Consider the following 22,787-nt stretch of genomic DNA (forward strand, 5'->3'; position numbering starts at 1 on the left):
TCAGAAAGGACAGCCTTTAACCCTTTTGAACAAAAAGAGTGAAGAAAGGAAACAGAGGAGGGCCGGTGGCACGCTCAGTCTTCACTCTGGAAAGTGCTAAGTTGCAGTACTCAGCTGTGCTCTTGGCCTTGAAAGCTATTTGCCAGCCACACTCCCTTCAGCTTCCTGGGGGTTGGGCCTTTTGACCTAAAGCAATTCAACTATGGAAGAGATCTCTCCCCAAAGTGTTCCCTACCCTTGATAGGCAAGTCATCCGGTTTGGGGTATACATGTGAATGGGCTCCTAGGGTCTTCCTGGGAGGTTCACCAAAATCGCGCCACTTATACCTTGCCTCCCTTGCCTCAGCCACCTCACCAATTTCTCACAGCCTTGTTCTGAAGGAAAGAAGGGCGGCATCCATTTGGTGGTATATCACATGTAGTGGCACGTTGTAGTAAAGAACACAGATTTTGGAGTCAGAGAGACTGGAATTCAAGTCCTGGTTCTACCACCAGCTCTACAACTTTGAGCAAGTTGATTAAGGTCTCTGAGCCTCAGTTTCCTCATCCATGAAACGGGCACCATGTAAACTGCTGACCACAGGACTAGCATATGACAAAACCTTTATAAAAATACAACTATCATATTTTACTGAGTATGTACTTACCAGAGGCCCTTCAGATGCTTGCTTGCTTGCTTTCTCTCTCTTTCAGATTTTATTTATTTATTTGACCGGGGAGAAGGGGAAAGCATGCAGGGGAGGCAGCGGGCAGAGGGAGAAGCAGGCTCCCTGCTTCTATCCCAGGACCCTGAGATCATGACCGGAGGCAAAGGCAGCCGCTTAATTGACTGAGTCACCTGGGCGTCCCTCAAATACTTTTCTAAGTGCTTTTCTTATGTTCCATCACTGAATGCTCTGACACCCCTGGGAGGCGACACTGCTATTATTGTCACCATTTTACACTTAAAGACACTGAGACACAGAGAGGTGAAGTCTGCAGCAAGGTCACACAGGTACTAACGGAGGATTGAAGGCAGCATTCACACCCAGGCAGATTGATCCCAGAGCCTCTGTTCTTAATCACTTCATTTCACTGCCTCCCAATAAGTAGTATCGCTATTACAAGAGTTTCCAAAAGGTGGAGGTCAAAAAGGGGAGTTTCCGACACTGAGACTTCGGGATCCCTCTCCTTTATGCATTCTCGATTAGCAAATAGACAGCGAGTTTGTGGATCTCAAGCAGTCAGCTCTCCTTCTGGTCACTGCTCAGACTGAAGACCAACGTCTCTTGCCCTAAAAGTAGTGAAGCAGGGACAGTCTGGAGACCCAGTGCTTTGAACCAGGGCCTTCATGTTGTGTTGGTCCAGAAACGAACAGGGTTTCTCACAACAAATAATACTATTTTGCAGTTACTCTTCAGAGTTTGCAAGGCACATGTGCACGCCTACTTGCCTTCACCTTTAATCATTAAAATAACCTTAAGTAGTGACTGCAGTCCCCACTTAATAAGTAAGGTCATCTCCTTCGGCCAAGGTCATGGGGTAAGTAGCAGAGCCAGGATGGCAGCCCCATTCTGACCCCTAGACCAGTACTCTTCTCTTAATGTGACCTCAGGATCTGGACTTGCAACAAGCTTCCCAGAGGCCACTGATGCATCCTTGAGGTTAGAGAGGCACTGGTCTCCACCCTCCCATAGAACACTCAGCTGCAGGGCGGGAGGCACACCTGTCATTTAGCGGCTCACGGTGGACAGTGACTGTACACAGCTACTGAGCAGCTTTTTCAAGTTGAACCAGAAACAAGAAGGCTCACATCCTGTGAATGCCGGGATAGGACGGCTACCAGCAGGAAAGGGATGACAGCAGAAAGGGTGGAACCATCACTCACTCAGCATCAGACAAGGATTTTTGCAACACACCGAAGTTCTCCTCTCTCCTCCTGCCCACTGGTGGCAGTGGTGAGGATATTAACCTCATTGAATGAAGATAAATGATGTGAAATGAAATAAACTACCTCCAGGCCAAGCAAGGGACCAAGCCCCTGATTTCAGCTCCTTGGGCAGCCTACACAGTCAGTGTGTCTCACTGAAAGGGATGCCCACGGAGCGAGACAAAACTGACATAACTAAAAGGGGTGGCAGCAAGGAGTCACTTAGAAATGAATTTTGCCTCATCCACAAGATATCTGTAATCGGGAGAACCCTGAGCACCTGTAAGCAGCCCCTGTTTCAAAGGACAGAGCTTGCTTAGAAAACATCAGAACCAACACCCAAAAAGGTCAACGGTGGCCAACAGGAGGCCAGGAAGTGCACCCTTTCCTGATGCTGCCCCACCTGGACCCATGCGGCCCCAGATAAACTGAAAGCCCCTTGTCTGTTCTCCAAAGGCCCCCTGTGCCTCCTCTTTTGGTAGCATTTAGCCCGCTATGGGATCCCTGTTTCCAGACCACAAGCCTTCTGGCAGTTGGAACTGTATGACAGAGTTTTCTCTTTGTAGTCACAGCGCACAGCTCAATGCTTGGTATGTAGTAATCAATCAATACACGTTTGTAAAATGAAGGAATGAAGGAGATCTTCAGCTAGAGTCTTGTGCGAGTTGGAGCCAAAGGAAAAGAGGATCCCGGAATATCAGGAATAAAAGTAGTTATTTCCTACCTAATCTGTCCCGAAGAAAACAGGAATCTTCTTTTTCAGGTGGCGTCCTGGTCCTACCCAGTTCAAAATCACTCTCTTCTCCTGGAAGAGCTCCTTTTGCCCGCTGGATTGGCAGGCTGTGATATGGACCTGTTATGATTCTACTTTTTTTGTTTTTTAAAGATTTATTTATTTATTTGACAGATCACAAGTTAGGCAGAGAGGCAGGCAGAGAGAGAGAGAGGAAGGGAAGCAGGCTCCCTGTCGAGCAGAGAGCCCAATGTGGGGCTCGATCCCAGGACCCTGGGATCACAACCTGAGCCAAAGGCAGAGGCTTTAACTCACTGAGCCACTCAGGCGCCCCTCTACTTATTTCTGTCCCTAAGTCCCTAGAGGCCAGCCTCACCTGGTGTGAGAAGACTGGGTCAAGTCTTTTCCCAGTGGGATGCCTCAGTAAGGGGCATCTTCAGACACAGATTACTGGTCTGTCTCTTGCCACTCTTCACCATGGTACAGAAGTTCGTAATGGTCAGCCTCCCAAGTTATGAGGCAGGGGAGCCTCATGTTAAGAGCATGGGAACAAAACTAAGCTAGTTCCTGGCTGTCTGCCCCTGGGCATGTTATTTAAATCTCTTTATACCTTAGTTGCTCATCAGGAAAATCCGGATTAGCATAGACCCTACCTCACAGGGACATTATTAGAATTAAATTAGTTAATTCATAAACAGCACTTAGCATAATGCTTGGCACATACGAGGCTCTCAGTAAACGACAGCTCTTATTATTACCATGATAGAATTTGACTCACCGAGAGCGGTCTTATCCAGCCACCCCATGATTAAGCCCCGCTATTTCAGGACTCAGGGCGTCTAAAAATTCTACTGCGGGCCAAGCTGCAGTGTCCCCCTCAAGGGGTTAAGCTGGTGGCATGAATGACCACAGGAAAAGGGGGACAAGGGGACTGTGGCGAGAGTCCTCCTCAATGCCTTTCTCTGGAGGAGCTCAAGGCTCATAAGTATCCTTTGTCTTGGCTTTATCATCAGTCACTTCCTAGGAGGCAAGTATAGAAAAGAGCACTCAGAACCTAAATCACAGAACAATTCAGAACTGGATTAGCTTCCTCTATTGTCAGATGGGGGCAATAATAGTACCTCCTTCACAGGCTTGCTGGGACGTTAAATGAAATAATACATATGAAGTACACGGTAAGGATTAATAACACAGTTACTGATCCCTTCATCTTCACCTAGATCTGTCCTCTCTCTCAACCCAGTAACATAGCTATGATACTGGGCTGTATCCATCCAAGTCCTCAAAAGTCTACTTACCCTGCCCAGCAGCTCAGCCAACAGATTTCACAAATCCAGCATGGCTTGGATGTGGTGGTGCTCTGTGAGGGGCTGCTCAAAATACTGCTTTCCTCTCCCCCTACCTCTCAAAATACAAGGTCCACACAGTAATACATGGCTTCACGAGAGCAACAAACCTCATCTCTCTCCCTGGGAGCTTTTTAAAGCCTCCTTTGGGGCGCCTGGGTGGCTCAGTTGATGAGGCATCTGACTCTCGATTTCAGCTTAGGTCATGATCTCAGGGTTGTGACACAGAGCCAGGTGTCAGGCTCCACACCGGGCGTGGATCCTGCTTAAGCTTCTGTCTCTCCTTCTCCTTCTGCCACCTCTTTTAAGTACATAAATAAAGCCGCCCTCCGTCAAAAGCATGGAGAGGTTAATCTTTATGCATTGAGAATCCATGAGAAGATGAAGACTGAAAACAGAGAGGGGAAGTCAATCTAAGAGAGAATATAGATAGTTCCAACCTATAGCTTGGACATAAAATATTATATCTTGTTATGGCTTGGATATAAAATATTCTATACTAACGGGTTGTATGGGTTAAAGGCTTAACAACTTTGGCTCTGGGTTCAAATCCTGCGCCAGTTACTCACGAGCTGTGTCTGAGCTTTAGTTTCCTATCTGTAAGACAGGAACCTAACATTACGTACCTCATCAGGACACTGTGAGGGGGAAATGTGGTAACGCACCATAAATATCACAGTGATGGGGAGACAGCAAAAGATTTTATTTTATTTTTTATTTTTTAAAGAACTAATTTATGGGGGCGCCTGGGTGGCTCAGTGGGTTAAAAAGTCTCTGCCTTCGGCTCAGGTCATGATCCCAGGGTCCTGGGATCGAGCCCTGCATCAGGCTCTGCTCAACAGGGAGCCTGCTTTTCCCTTTCTCTCTCTGCCTGCCTCTATGCCTACTTGTGATCTCTCTCTGTCAAATAAATAAATAAAATCTTAAAAAAAAAAAGAATTTATTTATTTATTTTACAGAAAGAGAGGGAGAGAGAGACAGCGAGAGAGGGAACACAAGCAGGGGGAGTGGGAGAGGGAGGAGCGGGCTCTCTGCTGAGTAGGGAGCCTGATGTGGGGCTCAGTCCCAGAACCCTGGGATCATGACCTGAGCCAAAGGTAGATGCTTAAGGACTGAGCCACCCAGGCGCCCCAAGATTTTAACTATTAACTGCCCCAGGAGTCCCTCTGTATTGTTTAGACCACATATCCCAGTTTGCAAGGCAAAAAAAAAAAAAAAAAAAAATGGTTACCCCTGATTCTTCCCAGAAGAGCAGAGATTCTCATTTTGGGGAGATGCATTTTAGAACCATCTGCTTTTACCCCCTCTCTGAACCTGTAGTAGAAACTTCTTGTCTAAACTGCCTGAGGAGTGGGAGGGTAGAAAGAGAAGGACAGAACCTCCCTTTCCTATTTGCTAGGCTCATGGATATTATAACCTCGCATCTGTATTTGGTCACCAGAAGGGTACAGTCGACGCAACAGAGAAACTATCTCTTGCCCTCATTCGTGCCCAAAAGGGGATGGCAGGCAGGCTCCCAAGGCTGGGGCCAAGCAAAGGAATATTCGGAGGGCCTCCCCCCACACCCCACACCCTGCCTTGTAGGCCTGGCCTGAAATGCAGCTGCTGGGCTAGGAGAGGCACTTACGGTCTCCAAGCTTTATTTCATGCACTGATCAGGTGTCTTTCCCCATATCCTATTCAGTACTTGCCTGAGCCTACACCCAGGCACGAGGAGGGTTCCTCTCCCCCCAAAAAGCTCTGCCTTGAGCCCAGAGCCTCCCCCTGCTCCAGAAAACCTCTGGTGATAAATTATGCAGCAGCACCTTTGTGTCACTGCCTTCCAGCCAGATGGGAGGTTTGCTCCCAGTCTTTTGTTTCCGGCTTTGCTCCAATCCTTGGCTCTGCGCAGAGGTGAGGGGGGGAGCTCCTGTAGGCCAAGTCAGGGCTTGCAGCAAGTCCCAGCGAGGCTTTCCCCAGTTGGCTCTCAGGCAGAGCCCTGCCCTGCCTCACTCAGACCCGAATGAACAGAGGAAGGTGTGTTAGGGACGCTTACCCTCAATCCACTCTGCTAGAGGAATGCCTGAGTACAGCGAAAGAATGAAGTTTGCTCGGAAGGGCGTAAAGAGGTGCCCAAGGGCACCTAAGATGTTTGCTTCTTGCTAAATCAAAAATGCAGAACAGAAAATGGAGTCAACAGACCGCCAGGAAGGCCAGTGAATCAGCTCTTCTTACTGGCTGCTCTTGGTTACGGTCAACTTTCCGCAGTCCCCAAAAACATCACATCACTGGCACCGACTTAAAAGGAAGAAACAAAGAGACAACAGGGGTCAAACTCTGGGGTGGAGGAGCTGGGGGTTGGGGGTAGGGGCGAGTCATGGGCTGGAGACCCACATCAATTATCCCTGCACACTGACAGGATTCCTGATTGAAGACGGTAGTCACGAAGGAAGGCAGTGCTGAAATGGCCCAGCCCCCAAATTGGGGCAATTACTACCTTATGAGCTCTGGGGCCTGACTCCTTTCCCAGGCCAGTGGGAGGAAGAGCTTGGAATTCTAAACTGTTCCAGCTCCAAGAGACCTCAGCCAGCACCTCTCACCCCAGGTCACAGCAATCTGAGAGACGCCTGGCCTCATCCCTGATCCCAGAGTTTTAACAAGGAAGCTCCCAGAGGAAAACCCCATCTCCTAGGACCTCTCCTGGGAAAACTAAGGTGGCGTGGGCTCCCTAGACCATGGTAGAGAGAGCTTCACAGATCTCCTTTCTGGAAGTATGCACAGGAGGGGAACTATGCTTAGGTTTCATTAGGTTTTCAATGTGGGGTGGGAGGAAGGGGCAAGATCTTTAAAAGAGAAAAGCAAAAAACCAGGTGAAATGAAGGGCTGACCTTCCATTTTAGCACAGGACACTACAGTATAATGATCTGTTTACCTGGCTCCCATAGTCCAAAGATAAGAACCATCTCTAATCTACTTATGCAAATTTGCTAAAAACCAGCTAACATTTATCCAAGCTTGCAGTAACAGAGTAGGCTGTGTTGAGTATTATCTCATTTAATTTTTACAATAGTCTCCTGTGATAATTTATTACTACTCCAGCTCTCCCCTCATTTACATATAAGAACTCTGAAGTTCAGGGAGAGTTAAGTGTTTTGCGTAAGGTCACCAAGAAGTACCAAAGTCAACATTCAAACCCAGGGAGGCCTCTGCTGCTTAATCACCGAGCTATAAACGCGGTGATTAACATTAGTGCTTGGCAAACGTGTGTTTGCTGAATGAATGAACAAATGAATGGGTGCAGAGCCCAATTTAGGGAATGCTCCTGAGTGTATCTGGGAGAAAGAACCTGAGCCTGTCAGCTCTAAGCTAGATGGAGAGTGATAAGCACAGGCATTCTTTGGAGCTATTTATAGGGCCAAACCCAGGCTCTGCCAGCCAACCAGTCAGTGGGAAGTCTTTCCTGGGACACGGAATCCCACCATGCTGAGAAGGGGAGAAGGACTTCCCTGGCTGAAGATGAGATGCTAATTCAGACACTGTGTGGGGTCCAGATGCCCCATGCCTAGGCAACTGTGGGCAAAACTTGTGGCTGGGCTTCACCAAGGAATGTAGAGATTGTGGCGGGAACACGCTCTAATGGACTTACTCAACCAAGGGCATGGAACTGTCTCATAATTATGAGATGTGCCCAATCATTAAAAAAAGGCAAATTTTCCTAAAGTGGTCCCTGAAATTCCCTATCCAAAAAGTGCCTAGTATTGATCTTCTCTACAAAGGAGAAACAACAGAGCCAATCCTTCCTATTTCTCCTCTTCTTAGGGATCAAGAGTAGCAGCCAATCAGTAGAAAGAGTGAGCAAAGACCTATAAAATACTCTGTCCTCTGTGACCTTCTGTGTTCTTTGCTGGCCCAGAAGATGGACATGCCCAACATGTTCTGTATCAAGACACAGCCAGACTGGTTCCCTTGCACCTGTCATTCTTAATACCCTGTGCCAGTCCCAAAGATGTTATCTGATATTCAACAGGGGACAGAAGAGGAAATCCAAAATCAGTGACAAGCCAAGCATCTTTCACAAGTCCAACAAGATCAGGGACAAGGTCAACCAAGCACCATGACAACAATCAGATGGAATTCTGATTCCAGAGAATCAGAGACCATTCTCAGCTCTACGCTTTTGCACTCACCTCAGAAATAGCCTTCTATCTACCTAAGCACCTGAGCAGAATTTTCAGCTTTTTGCTTACCTGGAAGAGATCTCCAAGACAAACATGGTTTCTACTCTTCCAACCCTGGTACACTGCCTGAGGCCTCACCTCAACCCTCAGGAGAAAGACAGCCAGGGCTATCACCAGCAATCAAGTTTCTTAACAAAACTTTTAAGGTTGGAGGGTTATGAAGGTCAGGCCAAACACATAGGCTCTAGAAAAAGCCCACAGGGCTAGCAGCATCCAAGTAAGCACCTTAAACCTTAGTGTATTTTTTTTTTTAAGATTATTTATTTATTTATTTGACAGAGATCACACGTAGGCAGAGAGGCAGGCAGAGACAGAGGGAGGGGGAAGCAGGCTCCCTGCTGAGCAGAGAGCCCATGTAGGGCTCCATCCCAGGACCCTGGGATCATGACCTGAGCGGGAGGCAGAGGCTTTAACCCACTGAGCCACCCAAGCACCCAAACCTTAGTGTATTGCATCCATAGTATAAAACACTGTCTTCTTCATGAGCCCCTGGAACACAGTATTAGGAAGCTTCTTGGTGATATTTCTGGTTGAGCAACTGCTCGGTCTCATTGGTAAACCATGAATCTGTCCTCTCCCCCCATCCTCTACCTCCCCCAGACCTCCAACGATGGTTCAGTATCAAGTTAGGCAAAATTTAGATCTTCCTGTCACTAAGTGTCCTTACACATGGGCACAGGAAGTCTCCCGTGCTCAGAAGTTTCTATGAAAGTTTTTGTCTTTGTCCTTGGATAAATAATAATAATAATAATAAAGTTTTTATCTTTAAAAAGAACCCAAAGGAGTTATCAAGAACCCTCCCATCCTTTCTCTGTGAAGCATTAAATATACGCAATTTTCTACCTCCAGTCTCAGGGCAGAAGTAGTGTATGCACTTTTGACAGCTCTGGAGCAATAAAATTCTCTTGGACAGTCTCAGCCCAGAACCTTCCAGCTCCCCTTTCCCTAGGGCAGAAGGCGACAATCTCCTCTCTGGGTTTGTTGGTATCCGTTTTAGCCCCCCCCCCCCCCACTTTTTTTCTTTTTTCCCAGTGCCGTGCCATTTCCCTTGATCTTTTTCAAAACTTCCTCCAGGGGGCCGAGAGGAAAGTTCCATCCCCTTCTCTTGCAGCCCGAAAGGGGAAACCCCCCCCAAAAAGCATAGCTGTCCCTTTAAGGGGCCCATGTGGTGGGAAGAGCAGCTACATTCCTACCCCAGTAGGGCCGCTGTCCCGACACGCCAAAGAGGCTACAAATAACCTTCTAGGAGAGAGCCCGGGCGGGGGAGAGCACAGTGCAAGGAGGAACGTGGCTCGGCCCGGCTACTACGCGGAGAGGAAGAAGTCGGCGTTAGAGAGGGCATGGAAAAAGTTGTTTAAAATTCACGGGTAGTTTAAATAACAGACACGAGAACTCTGTTTTGGATTTGGGAGGTAAACCGATCTTTAAAACGAGTGCCCAGGCATCTCCACGCCCTGCCAGGCAAGTTCCGAAATCGGCACAACTTCCACACGAGCTCCCGGAGCACGCTAAAGAAAGACCCGGTGCAAGCCCGGCCAGGGTCTAGGACCCCTCCATGCCGAACCCTACCCCCTCATCGGGGCTGCGAAAATGAGAAGGTTCGCATCTCCCCCAGCGGAATAGGGTTGGGGTTCAAAGATCAAAGTTCTTTGATTTTTGGGCACAAACTAGAGGGAGCTAGCTGCTAAATCACGGAGTACACCCTCGGTGCTAGGCAGCTGCGGAGAACTAGATTCCACTGGAGCCCAAATCACACACAGCAGTTGCGTCCGGGCACCAAACAAGTTATTAATAAGGAGCAGATGAAGCAGCAGTTCTGCTGCCATCCGTCCAGCTCCCCCGAGGGTCACCGCGCGGACCCGGAGCCTGCCTTCTGATGTTCCGCGATACCCGCCCCCAGCCACACTACTCCGGCCAGGACGGCTCTGCCGGAGCCTTCCAGCAGTTTCTTCCCCTGTGTCCCTCCTCTGCCCCTTTTCCAACCCGGTCCCCCCCCCCCCTCCCCGGGAAGGATCCAGGGCAGGAAGCTGATTGGTCGCAGCCAGGAGAGGGAACCCAAAACACCACTAAGGGGAGATGCTGCGAGCAAGCAGTACCCAAAGACCCTCGGTGGAAGCAAGGTCTGGAGTCCGAGGAACTAACTGTTCCCCGAGTAGAGGAATCCCGAGAACCCAAGCATTCCGATTCTACTGGAGCCCAGCTCCGAAATCCGCCCGAGACCCCCGGTCCCTGCAAAGAGGGCTTTTTACAATTTATGGTTTAGCGATCAACCTTGCCCGCCTCCCTTCGCACACATTCATTCGCACCAAGGACGCAGAGATCCTGTCTTAACCTGAAAGGGAAGCAGCCCCTAGTTCTTCAAAGAGCAGCGAGGGAAGGCGAGCGGGAGCCTCGGATCTTCCCGGAGCCCGGCCCAGATCCGAGCCGCGGAGGGGCTCCACGGCCGCCGCTCTCGGGCTGGAAGAGCTGGGGGAGCTCCTGCTCCTCTCCCCCGCACGCACGCTCAGGGCTGCTGCTTGGAGAGAGGGCGCCAGGTCTGAGGCCCCAGCCCGCGCCGCCCGGTTTGCGGGAGGTGAGTCCTGCAGCGGCCGGACCCACGGACAAAACTTTCCCGGCGGGCCAGGAGGCGCGGGCAAGGCGGCGCCGCTTACCGTGTGCGCAGAGCAGGGCGCCAAGCAGCAGCGCGCCCCACGGCCGCCTCATGGTGCCGCGGCCGCCGCCGGCGCTCCCTGTCGGCCGGGGGTCCCGCCGGCTCCCGCGGGACAGCGCGGCGGAGGGAGTCGGCAAAGGGTCCCGGAGGGGGAAGCGTCCCGGTCCGCGGCGGGCGGGCGCGCCCCGCAAGTCGCCCTCCGGCCGCTGCTGCCTCCAGTGCTGCCGGAGCCGAAGCCGCCCCGCCAGGGGACCGGGAGGGGGTGTCCCGGGCCAGGCCGCCCCGCCCCCCGCGCCGCAGCCCCCGCCACCGCCACCGCGCCTGGTCCCGCCCCCAGCGCCGGGCCGGCCCCTTCCCGCCCTCGGCCCCCGCCCCCCGGTCCCCGGCCCCCACCCGCCAGCGCCTCCTGCGCTGGCCGGGCTCCTCTTCAGGCCGCCCCCACATTCCTCGTCCTCGAGAGAGCCCCCCTCTGTGTCCCCACTACTACTGCTCAAATGTCCCTGACTTAAAACATTATCCCAGCGGCAACTCTCGATCCCTCTCACTCTACTCTGTGCCAGAGAGGAGCACCCAGGCTGACCCAAGTCGCCTGGACGTGACCCCGGCCCCCCTACCAGCCCCAAGTCCAGACTTTATTGATGTCTCAGAATACGCAAGGCTTGCTAATGCATAATCCTCCTAGGTCTTTATTAACATCAAACAAGGGACATCAGGGGGCCTGGAGGGCTGTATCTTAACTAGCATTCTCACTGTCAAAATTCCTTTTCTGAGATTTTCGTCTTGCTCCACCCCCACTCCGGTCTAGGCAGCGTTGTTCTAGGGCTAAATAATTCCACGACCTCCCCTTTTCATTTACTCATTTCCTGAGGTGGTTGTCTGGGTCCTGTCGCCCCAGCTCAGACGTCCAGAATTGACCCAGACATAGTTCCTCCTCGCTGTCTTTGTAAATCAGCGTTGTTAGCCTCTTCCCCCTTCTTTGACTTTCTGATCCTGGCAAGGAAGGAAGGGGGTAAGGAAGTAAGTCTTTCCTTGTACTTGCACTTTCCCAGAGACCGGAGCCTCCTCCGGGCTTGCGTCTGTAGGGCCTTACAGCATTTAACTTGTCCCTTACCGCAGAAATTTTTAAACTCCTCTCTTGTCTTCGCTTCATGGCCTGTGCTTTCTCCAGAGTGTATTAATAATATGAATTAATTTTTGTTGTTGTTGTTGAATCGTGTCTTGTTACTTTTGTCCAAGCCCTCAGCTTCCTTAGCATCTTCTTATCAGTTTTCCCTCCAAGCTGGTATGCCAACATTCCCCAGCTTTGGGTCTTCCGCAGTCTCCTTAAACCATGTTCCTCTTGCAAGTAATTAGAGTCCAGAAGACCCAAATGCTCCATGTCAGCCCAAGGGAAAGCAATGTGATATCATGCAAAGTGGATATTAGGAGATTTCTCCAATGGCTAGGTGGGCATTTCATCCTTGCTTGTTTTCAGTGTTGCAAAGGTTTTCCCTTCAAATCATCATCTTTGACCAAAGCTAACGTGAACTTAGCAACAGCAGCAAAAACAAGTGAAGTGAAGTGTTAACTCCTTTAGCTGGTACTTCTTTATACTGTTCTGCCTGAAATTTTTACACAGGTGAAATGTGGTTGAACCAGCATCACCACGGTAACTAAGGCTGAGGCATTTTCTCTGTGTGTAGTTCTTCTTGCTGACTGAAGGCGGCAGTCGAGTCAGGTCAGTTTTACAGGATCCCACTGCTAGGAAAGAGTCGACCTTGATGACCTAGGTCACATTAGCCTAAAATCCAGGGAGAAAGAAGTGAAGAGTAGAAGCTGATTCTAACACCCATTTCCCTCACCCCCCACAATGTTTGTGATGTGGCCTTGGCTGGTCTCAGGGTTTCAATATATGCTGTGTATGCTTTTTGACCTGTTGAGAAAGATCTTACAATTCTGGAGACCACATTTTTTTCCACACGAAAACTAAGGACATGTGGTATAATGAATACATTTGTCCCAAAAAATCCAGGACAGGCAGTCACCATACTTTCAATGTCAGGGGATTAAGAATTTATAAACATCTGTATGCGAAGGATAGGTTTCCTTCCAGAAGGCATGATTTATGTTGTTTTTCTGGGATTGAGGAGGAAGGGGGAAGCTGGCTGTCCCTGTCTGACTCAGGCTCAAGAGACTGCATTTTGTGTGTGCATCCCAAGGCCTCCTCCTTCGTGGTTCAGTGCGGTTCTGGTGCACAGAGCCATCCCTGGCTGCTGTGAGTCATTGAGAATATCAATGGGTAGAAACGAACTTCGTGCATAGTCCCTGCCTGGGTCACCCCCTAGGGTGAGTTAAGTCTTGGCTGTCAGAAACTGCTCTTATGCCAGGAGTGCTAAGCCATATTTATTTTTACCAGGCCTCTCAGACTTTCTTGTTTGGAGTGAGAGATCCTGAAAAGCATGCCAGAATGGGCTGTTTGTCTCCCTTTTATTGTCCTTTGGGACATGCCCCTAGAAAATTTGCCAATTCCAAAGGGGTCCCAGGGGCATTAGTTTCCTCAGAAACAACACCCCCTTCCTTCATCCTTCTAGGACAGACCAGGGACCTGAGTTTCCAAGATCAGAATATTGCCCTGAATTAGACCATCACTAATGGCCTTTTCAAAGGAAACACAGGGAGTGCTACAGAAACCAGATAGAAATGGGCACGATTTTGATCCAGCTGGATTGGAATAATTCTCTTATAACCTAGGCATCATTCAGCAATCTGAATTTCTAGATATAATTCATCTGAAAGAGTAAAAGGTCTGAAGTTTTACACTTTAAAACAGTGGTTCTCAGTCAGGAGTGATTTTGCAGACATGGGGCAATCCTAGGAGACAGTTTTGGGAGTGGGTGCTATTGGCCATGAACGGGTAGACTCCAGTGATGCTGGGAAACAACCTCCCATGAGCAGGACATCCTCCCCACAAAGAATGATATAACCAAGAATTATCCATCCCTACATTTTAATAGTGCTGAGGTTGGGAGATCCTGCTTTAAAAGATTAAGAACATGAGGGGAGCCTGGGTGGCTCAGACAGTTGAGTGTCTGATTCTCGATTTTGGTTCAGGTCGTGACCTCAGGGTTGTGAGATGGAGCCCCATGTCAGGCTCCAAGCTCAGTACAAAGTCTGCTTGAGATTTCCTCTTCCTCTTCCACTGCCCCTCCCACTTGTGCTCTCTCTGTCTCACCGAAATCAATAAATCTTAAAAAAAAAAAAAAAAGGTTAATGTGAGTCTGCAAAGAATTGCTGCATCGACTCTCCAGAATCACCTTCTTGTTAACACAGCATGAGTGGAGGGAAAGAGTTCTTAAAGCTGTAGAAGGAAAAACAAGAAAAAGCACAGCTAAAGGAGCTAAAGAAGTCCTACACCTGCCACTTCTGCGTAGGGAAGCCTATTTCCAGTATTTGTTCACTTGGGAAGTATTTATCAAGGACATATTATGTTCCAGGCAAGGTAGAGGCAGTTGTAAACAGATATATTGGGTTCTTGGAACTTACAGTCTGACCGTTGGGGTTGGAAGGAGACCCAGGTATGCAGAGACATTGAAAGAATGATCCCACGAATGAATTTAAAGTGATAAATGATAGGGACATTCAAGGAAAATTACTGAGATCTATGAAAGGAGAAACTTGATTTAGATTTGGGGACTCAAGGAAGGCCCGTCTGAGGCACTGACACCTAAGCCGAGCAAGAGTCACAGGCTGGGAGTGGGGGCAGAAGGCAGAAGGAACAGTATTTGCAAAGGCCCTGATCCAGGAAAGAGTCCAGAGGACTTATGGGAAAGTATCATTAACTTTTAGCAGTGGATGCTGTTATCTAAGTCCAGGGGGCTACTACTGGGGAGTGGGGGGGAAAAATGCAAGTATAAGGAAAGAGTCTGATTGGCATTTTCTTTAATCACAAACGCTTCACACCACCATTTCCAGTGCCAATGCTTTTCTTGTTCCAGTACAGCAGTGGTTCTTACTTCAGGGGCTGGGGTATAATGGCTGATTCAGTTCTCTGGCCTAACTTGGGGCACACCCTGGAAAGCAAGATTTTCTACACATATTTTTATCTCCTGAAAGCTTGATAGTCACACATCTGGCATATATAAGTAGAGTCTTTGCAGCAAATATCTCAATATATCTTGTTTATTTCAGCAGCAAAGATAAATTTAGAATGGTGGATATACAAATGGAGCAGTGAATAAACACATTTAATAACAAACATGACTCAAGCAACTATGCAAGTGGCCTCTCTTTGTCTCTCTCTCTCTCTCTTTTTTTTTTTTTTTGAAGATTTTATTTATTTATTTGAGAGAGAGAGAAAGAGTGAGAGAGAGCATGAGAGGGGAGAAGGTCAGAAAATGGCAGCAGGGAGAAGCGGACTCCCCATGGAGCTGGGAGCTTGATGCGGGACTCAATCCCAGGATCCAGGATCATGACCTGAGCCAAAGGCAGTCGCTTAACCAACTGAGCCACCCAGGAGCCTGCAAGTGGTCTCTTTGTTTTCACACTTGCCCTTTTGTAATTCATTCTCTACACGTACAGCAACCAGAGTGATTTGTTAAGAAACATAAATCGGGTCGTGTCTTTATTGGGTTTAAAACCTTCTGATGGTTTCCTATTGCACTTGGAATAATATCCATGCTTCTCATGTGGACTTCAAGATCCTTCATGACCTGGAATCTGCCTGCTACTTTGACCACTTCTCCCCTTATTCATTCTGCTCTGGCCATACTGGCTTTCTTTCAGCTCTGCAACATGCTAGCATTTCTTCCAATTTTCGCATGAGCTGTCTTTTTTTTAACTTAAAATACTGTTTCCCCAGACCCTTCCAAGGCTAGTTTCAGCTCAGCATCCCAGCCTCAGCAAAACGTCATCTTATCAGCGTAAAGTTACCTGTTCTCCCTCACGGCCTTTATCCTATTTTATTTAGGAAGTTAGATAAGATTTCCCAGGGTCAGGGCATTTAGCTTAGGTTTTATAGGATGTGTAAGAGTTTACTAGGCAGAAAATGTGGGAGAGGTACATTCTAGGCAGAAAGAAGTTATACCAAAGCAAGGTGGTGGGAAAGAGTTCAGTGTGTTTGGGAATAATGAGTAGGAAAGTATGGCTGGAGTATTAAGTACGTAGGGAAGAGTGAATGGCAAGGTGGCTAGAAAGGTAGGTTGGTATCAGATTGTGAAAGGATGTGCATTGTCTGCCTGTTTAGGAATTTTGCTTCATCCTAGTAATGGTGAGTCAGAAATGCTTTTAAAGGAAGTTAGTAATGAGGTCAGATTTGAGTTTTAGGACAATATACTCTTGTAACAATCTAGGGATGGCTTGAAGGAAAAGAATAGACATAGAGACTGAAGCTTTTAGTCCTAAGATTCTAAAGTTTGGGAAGTTCCAAATCATATCCCAAGTTTATTTAATGATTCCTAGTATATTTCCTCTCATCCTCCTGAACTAATCTGTTGCAGCATAATCTGTATGCCTTTTCTTGAGCTAGTTGCTTTTTTTTTCCTGGGCATTTCTTAATATATGGTGATCTTTCACACACAGTATTTAGATCTAGGAAGGATATGCCAATGCTTTCTGTTTGTGTTTTTTTTTTTTTTTTTAAGATTTTATTTATTTATTTGTCAGAGAGAGAGCGAGCGAGAGCGAGCACAGGCAGACAGAGTGGAAGAGTGGAAGGCAGAGTCAGAGGGAGAAGCAGGCTCCCTGCGGAGCAAGGAGCCTGATGTGGGACTCGATCCCAGGACGCTGGGATCATGACCTGAGCCGAAGGCAGCTGCTCAACCAACTGAGCCACCCAGGTGTCCCTGTTTTTTTTTTTTTTTTTTAAGTTTATTCATTTAAGCAATCTCCACCCAACATGGGGCTCAAACTCATGACCCCAAGATCAAGAATTGCATGTTCATTCAACTGAGCCAAACAGGCACCCCCTCTATTTGATTTTTAATGCTCTTTTTTTTTTTTTAAAGATTTTATTTATTTATCAGAGAGAGAGAGCACAGGCAGACAGAATAGCAGGCAGAGGCAGAGGGAGAAGCAGGCTCCCCGCTGAGCAAGGAGCCCAATGTGGGACTCGATCCCAGGACACTGGGATCATGACCTGAGCCGAAGGCAGCTGCTTAACCAACTGAGCCACCCAGGCGTCCCAATTTTTAATGCTCTTCTCAATGAAGTCTTGCATTTTGCTGGCCTTTTTGTTTAATGAATTTATTTCATGAATTGGTTCCTATGAGGCAACCATAAATCCCATGGATTGGATGGCCGTCATTTTCTAGGCTTTTAATCTAGAGGGGAAAAAATTCTGTTTCACGGGCCTTTATTCTATTAGACACTAGAAATTTAAAGATGAATGAACACTGTCTCTGCCTTCAAGGAACTCACAAGCTGGTAGGAGAGTTCAAAGAATTTTTTTAATGACATAAATGTTTATCAAGGTGCATACTTGAAGACTGAGGAAGGCAGAGCTAATTTTTGTGGGCTACCAAGAAGAATCAGAAAATCTTTTTCCCTTTCAAACTATATGAAACTATAATTCCCAACTCTTTCTACAGCATTGGAAAATATAGTATAACAAGAAGGTACAAGTCTATAATCACCTTTGAGCTCTGGTTCAATTTAAGCCATGTCCTCCTAACCACTTTATTGTAATGCTTTAGTTATTTTTAACTGTCTAAGAGTTTGTGAACATTTTCTTTTTTCTTTGCAAATTCTCCCAGATCTCTGGATTGTTGGCTTGTAGCAGTTCAAAATGTCTTGTCTGTAAATAGCATTTTTTACTTTAAACATGTTAATCCCATACACTGGCATCACACTTAGTTTCTACTTTGCTTTCATGGAAGATAAGTCTTTTAAGAAGAGCCCAGGAGCTCAGCATGAATTTCATGACCTGCATTTCTTAGTAGCTACTTTGCCCTTAGCATCTTTTCTGCTTGATGAGTCGATAAAAGCTTGTCCTAGTTTCTTGAACCTATTTTGTAGCAATAATTCAGCCTGCATTTTTTTCTTTCCTTATTGTTTCCTTGAAGTTTAAAACTATTTAGTATCTTTATGTTTGCTTTTCTGGAGTTTTCAATTCCAGGGAGAAATTTCTTCCCTAACAATCTCTTCATAGGTCCTCTACAAAGCTAGAAATGTCTATTAACTTTCTCCTTATAATTAGGAATTATAATCTGATAAACTGCTGTCTCCACATATCCTCTCTTGTGGGTGTTTTTCTGATTGCTTTGAGCTTGATGTTTCTGTTCCTTGTGTTGTAGTAATGACTTTCACATGTCACGCCTTCACTATGCTTTGACCAATTTTATATCACTTGTTTATATTCAGGATTGTGGCGTTGCCTTCTGACTTAGTTGTTTACCTGGATGATTATTTGTTTAGATAACATTTTCAGAAATATGTTATAGTAATTTGAGAATCTGAAAACCTATCTAAATTGAAAGCTGACATTTTTTTTTCTTTCCTTAACATTCAAGGGGGTCACAATAACACCTGTCTCTAACATCGCTCGTGTATTTCTACTCTTTTTTTTTTTTTTTTAAGATTTTATTTGCTTATTTGACTGACAGAGATCACAACTAGGCAGAGAGGCAGGCAGAGAGAGAGGAAGGGAAGCAGGCTCCCTGCTGAGCAGAAAGCCCAATTCGGGGCTTGATCCCAGGGTCCTGGGATCATGACCTGAGCCAAAGGTAGAGGCTTTAACCCACTGAGCCACCTAGGCGCCCCTATTTCCCTCTTCTTAAGACCCATGTTGTGTATGTTTCACTAAAGAGGTTTCCTCTGCCACTGAGGTGTGGTGAAAATCTGTTATCATGTATTCTGATACATGTGGCAGAAGAGAAATCTAAAAGTAGCTGTTCCTTCTTGGGAAAAACAAATACTATCTGGAAGGTCATCACTTCTGCTTTAAAAATATTTTATGCTCAGTTAAGCATCCAACTCTCTCTCTCTTTTTTTTCTTTTAAGATTTTACTTCTTCATTTGCCAGAGAGAGAGAGAGAGAGAGAGCGCACAAGGAGGGGAGAAGGAGAAGCAGGTTCCCCGCTGAGCAGCGAGCCAGACATAGGACTCTATCCCAGGACCCTGGGGCCATGACCTCAGCTGCAGGAAGCTGCTTAGCCAACTGAGCCACCCGGGCACCACAGCATCCAACTCTTGATCTCAGCTCAGGTCTTGAGCACAGGATTGTAAGTTTAAACCCTGTGTTGGGATCTATACTGGCTGGGCCCATGGAGCCTACTTAAAAATACATATTTTTAAAAGACTCTCAAGGGGCACCTGGATGGCTCAGGTGGTTGAGCATCAGCCTTTGGCTTGGGTCATGATCTCCAGGTCCTGGGATTGAGCCCCACTTCAGGCTCCCAGCTCAGCGGAGAGTCTGTTTTTCCCTCTCCCTCTGCCTCTCCCACTACTTGTGCTCTCTCTGTCTCTGTATCTCTCTCAAATGAATAAATAAACAAAAAAAAATCTTAAAAAAATAAAGACTTTCATGTCATTTATTGTTTGTTTTCAAGTTTTAATACATGCTTATTATAGAAAATTTTGAGAATATGTAAAAGTATAAAGAAGAAAAATGCAAGCAGTCTGTAATTCTAACCCCAGTAAGGCTACCTGTTATTTCTGTGCAACCTCAAATTTTCTTGAAGCCTTAGTCTAGCAACCTCCTACCCTTTTCTTCCTCAATAGACTGTTGAAGACATTAAGAGTGGAAGACTGACTTTAAATATATGGGTCCTTAGGATTTTTATGGAAGGGATGGAGCTGTAGGAAAAAGCTACAAATTGCTCCAGAGATGACATCTTGTTCTTATTTAGCTTTCTTTGAGTCATTAACAGTCGGGCGCCACTGGTGCTGAAACTTATCATTATTATAACCGCAAATGGGTTAATGCCCAAACAAAGCTATATTCTTGGGGCTGGTTCCCAGCTCCACCACACAGATCCCAGCAGCAGCACCCTCCAAGTCCCAGGATAATGCCCCACAAATAAGAGGATGTCAAATGTTCAGCCTGGACTTGAAATTCTCTTCTTTTATCTGGGAGCTTCTAGTTACTGTCAGGGCAGAGCAAAAGTAAAAATAAATAAATAAAAACCAAGCCAACAAACCCTAAAAAAAGAGGCTGTGTGGTTTAGTGGTTAGACCACTAGCCTGGAGGCTGGGATAGTTGAGATCCAGTTCTAGCTCTCCCACCAGTTGGCTGGATGATGCTAGACAAGTCATTTTCCTGACCTGTTCCTCAGTTTCCCTGCTTAAAAAAAGGAAGTGCCTTAGAAAGTTTTTATGAGGACAAATAAAATGATCTGCAAATAGCTTCAGGTTGCTTGGAAATAAAATGAAATTGTAGTCCTTAATAATTACTAACCCATTATTTTATTAATAATATAGTAATAAGCCACGGGTGTGAAAGTTATGAAACTTCCACACCCTCAAGCGGCACTGGGGCGGGGGCAAGGCCAGCAATGGGACGGCGCAGGAGGCAAGAGTGGAGGAAGAAAAGGGGGGGAGAAAGCAAATATTTTAATCAAATTTGCAGGACTTGACATTAAATACCAAATTAGTAAATTCATTACCTCGAGATAAATGCTGCTTCTAGTTTGGCTCTGTCCCTTTATCCTTACCACATCCAAACTCAGAGTGACTCATGGGAGCCTAGAAATAAGACATATACAATTTTAAGGCAAAGGGAGAATTAGGAGGTTTGAAGCTCCTGCCGAAGAAGACTAAGAATAGACCATGGACACAAAGCAAAGAAGCTCCTCTTTCCCTTTCTTCCCAGTGTAGGTGGTCCGCTGGTTTCACAGTCCTTCCTCTGATAGCATGATTTTCCTTTTCTTCTTTCCTTCATTTCTTTCTTTTTTTCCTTCCTGTTTTTCCTCCTTCTTTCTTGCTCTCACTTTGTGGGAACTAACTTAACAAGCGAGGATAGAGTGGCCTTTTCCAGTAGGTTTCACCTGTAACAGGAACTACAGATCACTAACCTGTTGTGGGGAGTGAGGAGAAACAAAAAGAATAATCTGGAGATCCGGGACGTTAAAAACCAATTCACACCCTGCCTTCTTAAAAGAGAAGTGAACAATGAGGCATATGAAGAAAAAAAAAAAAAAATCCAATGTGCATTCGCTTGTGTTCCCCATCCCTTCAAGAAGTGAAGTGTCTTGTTGGGAAAAAAGAAAGACACTTGGGAAGGATATCAAATAGTAAGGGATAGGGGTAGAAGGAGGGACTAAAGATAAAGAGGAATTTGAGAGGAAATGTCAGTGAACTCGTAGAGGATTTAATAACCACTTTCTGCGTGTCCAGCCTGGACATAGAAAGGACACATCCCTGACCTCACAGAGCAGCCAAAACACACGCCTGTGTGTGCCAAAAGCCCTTGGTAGCAATTTCGGACAGTAAATAATAAAGAGATAAAAATAGGTCATGGGACATTAAATGTTTATGGGAATTTAGGGGTGGGAGCTATTATTGTGAGTTAGGGGAACAGCTGTACAAAGTAGGAATCGTAGTTATGAAATTCAGAAATTGCGCCCGCGGAGGGCTCGCAGTCCTTTTTCGACACCGGGAAATGTGAGAGATTCCAAAGAATGCTCCACCTCAAATTCTTCTAAAACCAACTCCTCAAGAATGGCAGTCCTCAGAAGCCTCCACCGCCGCGAAGCGACGGCTGCCGGAACCGGTGTGGCCAGCTTGGGGTTGCGATACGGAGACTGTTTGCGTGACACTCCCCTCCACCTCCCGCCTCCTCCCGCCGCGTGGTTGCCGTGGCAACGGAAGAGAGCCGGCGACCTGGGTTCCGGAAGCCGGAGTGCTGGAGCTTGGAAGCTACCCTGGTCCAAGGATGCTGAGTCCCGAGCGCCTAGCCCTACCGGACTACGAGTATCTGGGTAGGAGTTCCTTCAGCTTCGCAGAAGGAAAGAAGAGCCGACGATTAGGCCCGGGTCTGGGGAGGAGGAGGGGAGGGGGCTGAGTGGGAACGGGGGTCGGGGTGGAATAGGGAGGGGCCGGGAAAGGCGGGGTAGGGGGGAGGCGGGCATTCCGGGGCCTGGAAGTGCAAGGCCGAGCCAGGGGGAAAACAGCTTTGGGGGTCAAAGGGCATGTGAGGTGTACGGGCTCAGGCAATGTGGATTGTGTTCCAAGTGGGACAGGTTGGAGCTGAGAGTTTGGGGGCCCTTTTGGAATATTATAGATCATGCTGCTGGTGGTGGAGTAACCTTGGAACCCGAAGTGCCAACTCAGTCATTCTGTGAACCATCATTTCCCCCTTACAGCGGCCACTAACATGTTTGAGCATTTCTTTGGCGTTAGGCACAATGCCAAGCATTTTGTGTGCACTTTTAAAATTGATCGTCACAACAGCCCCAGGAGGAACTACTGTGTTTTTTGTCCATTTTGCAGATGGAGAAACTGAGGCTAAAGAGGTGACTTGGGTAAATAAGGCCACACAGCTAGAAAATGGTAGAGCTGGAATCAGGAGCTAATCTGCTCATTCCAGAGCTTGAGCTCTTGATCACTGAGGCAGTAGCTGTAGTACTTTATTGAGCACCTTCGATGTGTAAGGCCTTTGCCGGGTGAAAAGAGGATGTATGTGTGTGTGTGTGTGTATACATACAACTATGCACATACATTTAAAAACAATCACAGACTTTATTTTTTTTAGAGGAATTTTAAGTTTACATAAAATTGAGCAGCTATCATAGAGCTGTTCCCATCTATTCTCTACCGCTCACTCAATTTCCCCTATGATTAACACCTGCCATTAAGGTAGTACATTTCTTACAACTGATGAATCAATATTAATATATTGTTATTAACGAAGTCCATGTTTTACATTAGGGATCACTCTTTGTGTTGTACAGTTCTACGGGTTTTGAATTCTCCAGGTCATGTACCTGCCATTATAGTATCATGTGGAGTAGCTTTACTG

The 22,787-nt window shown here is 46.9% G+C and overlaps 2 protein-coding genes and 1 long non-coding RNA gene across 9 annotated transcripts in view; 1 reads left to right on the forward strand and 2 right to left on the reverse strand.

The window, feature by feature from the left end:
• LRP4 (LDL receptor related protein 4) overlaps positions 1–11,151 on the reverse strand; it is a 50,903-nt gene extending 39,752 nt beyond the window's left edge. For 2 of the 3 annotated variants that reach the window (XM_082747452.1, XM_082747453.1), the window contains exon 1: positions 10,857–11,148. In XM_082747452.1, coding sequence (XP_082603578.1) covers positions 10,857–10,908 — 52 coding nt within the window. In that variant the 5' untranslated portion in view covers positions 10,909–11,148. Of the gene's footprint in view, positions 1–10,856 lie in introns of all 3 variants that reach the window. The other variant, XR_014316110.1, reaches the window with a different exon arrangement.
• A 2,673-nt stretch (positions 11,152–13,824) lies between these two features.
• LOC309873036 lies at positions 13,825–21,052 on the reverse strand. Its single transcript, XR_014316159.1, has 3 exons — positions 20,842–21,052; positions 20,434–20,512; positions 13,825–14,080 (listed from the first exon to the last, which is right to left on the reverse strand). It is a non-coding gene; the product is annotated as an uncharacterized lncRNA (long non-coding RNA).
• Positions 21,053–21,472: 420 nt separating this feature from the next.
• Positions 21,473–22,787, forward strand: part of CSTPP1 (centriolar satellite-associated tubulin polyglutamylase complex regulator 1) — a 168,088-nt gene continuing 166,773 nt past the window's right edge. For 2 of the 5 annotated variants that reach the window (XM_082747787.1, XM_082747782.1), the window contains exon 1: positions 21,473–21,747. In XM_082747787.1, coding sequence (XP_082603913.1) covers positions 21,488–21,747 — 260 coding nt within the window. In that variant the 5' untranslated portion in view covers positions 21,473–21,487. The remainder of the gene's footprint in view (positions 21,748–22,787) is intronic. The other 3 variants (XM_082747783.1, XM_082747786.1, XM_082747784.1) reach the window with 3 other exon arrangements.

Source organism: Mustela nivalis (assembly GCF_964662115.1).
Source record: "Mustela nivalis genome assembly, chromosome: 9".
NCBI classification, from domain to species: Eukaryota; Metazoa; Chordata; class Mammalia; order Carnivora; family Mustelidae; genus Mustela; species Mustela nivalis.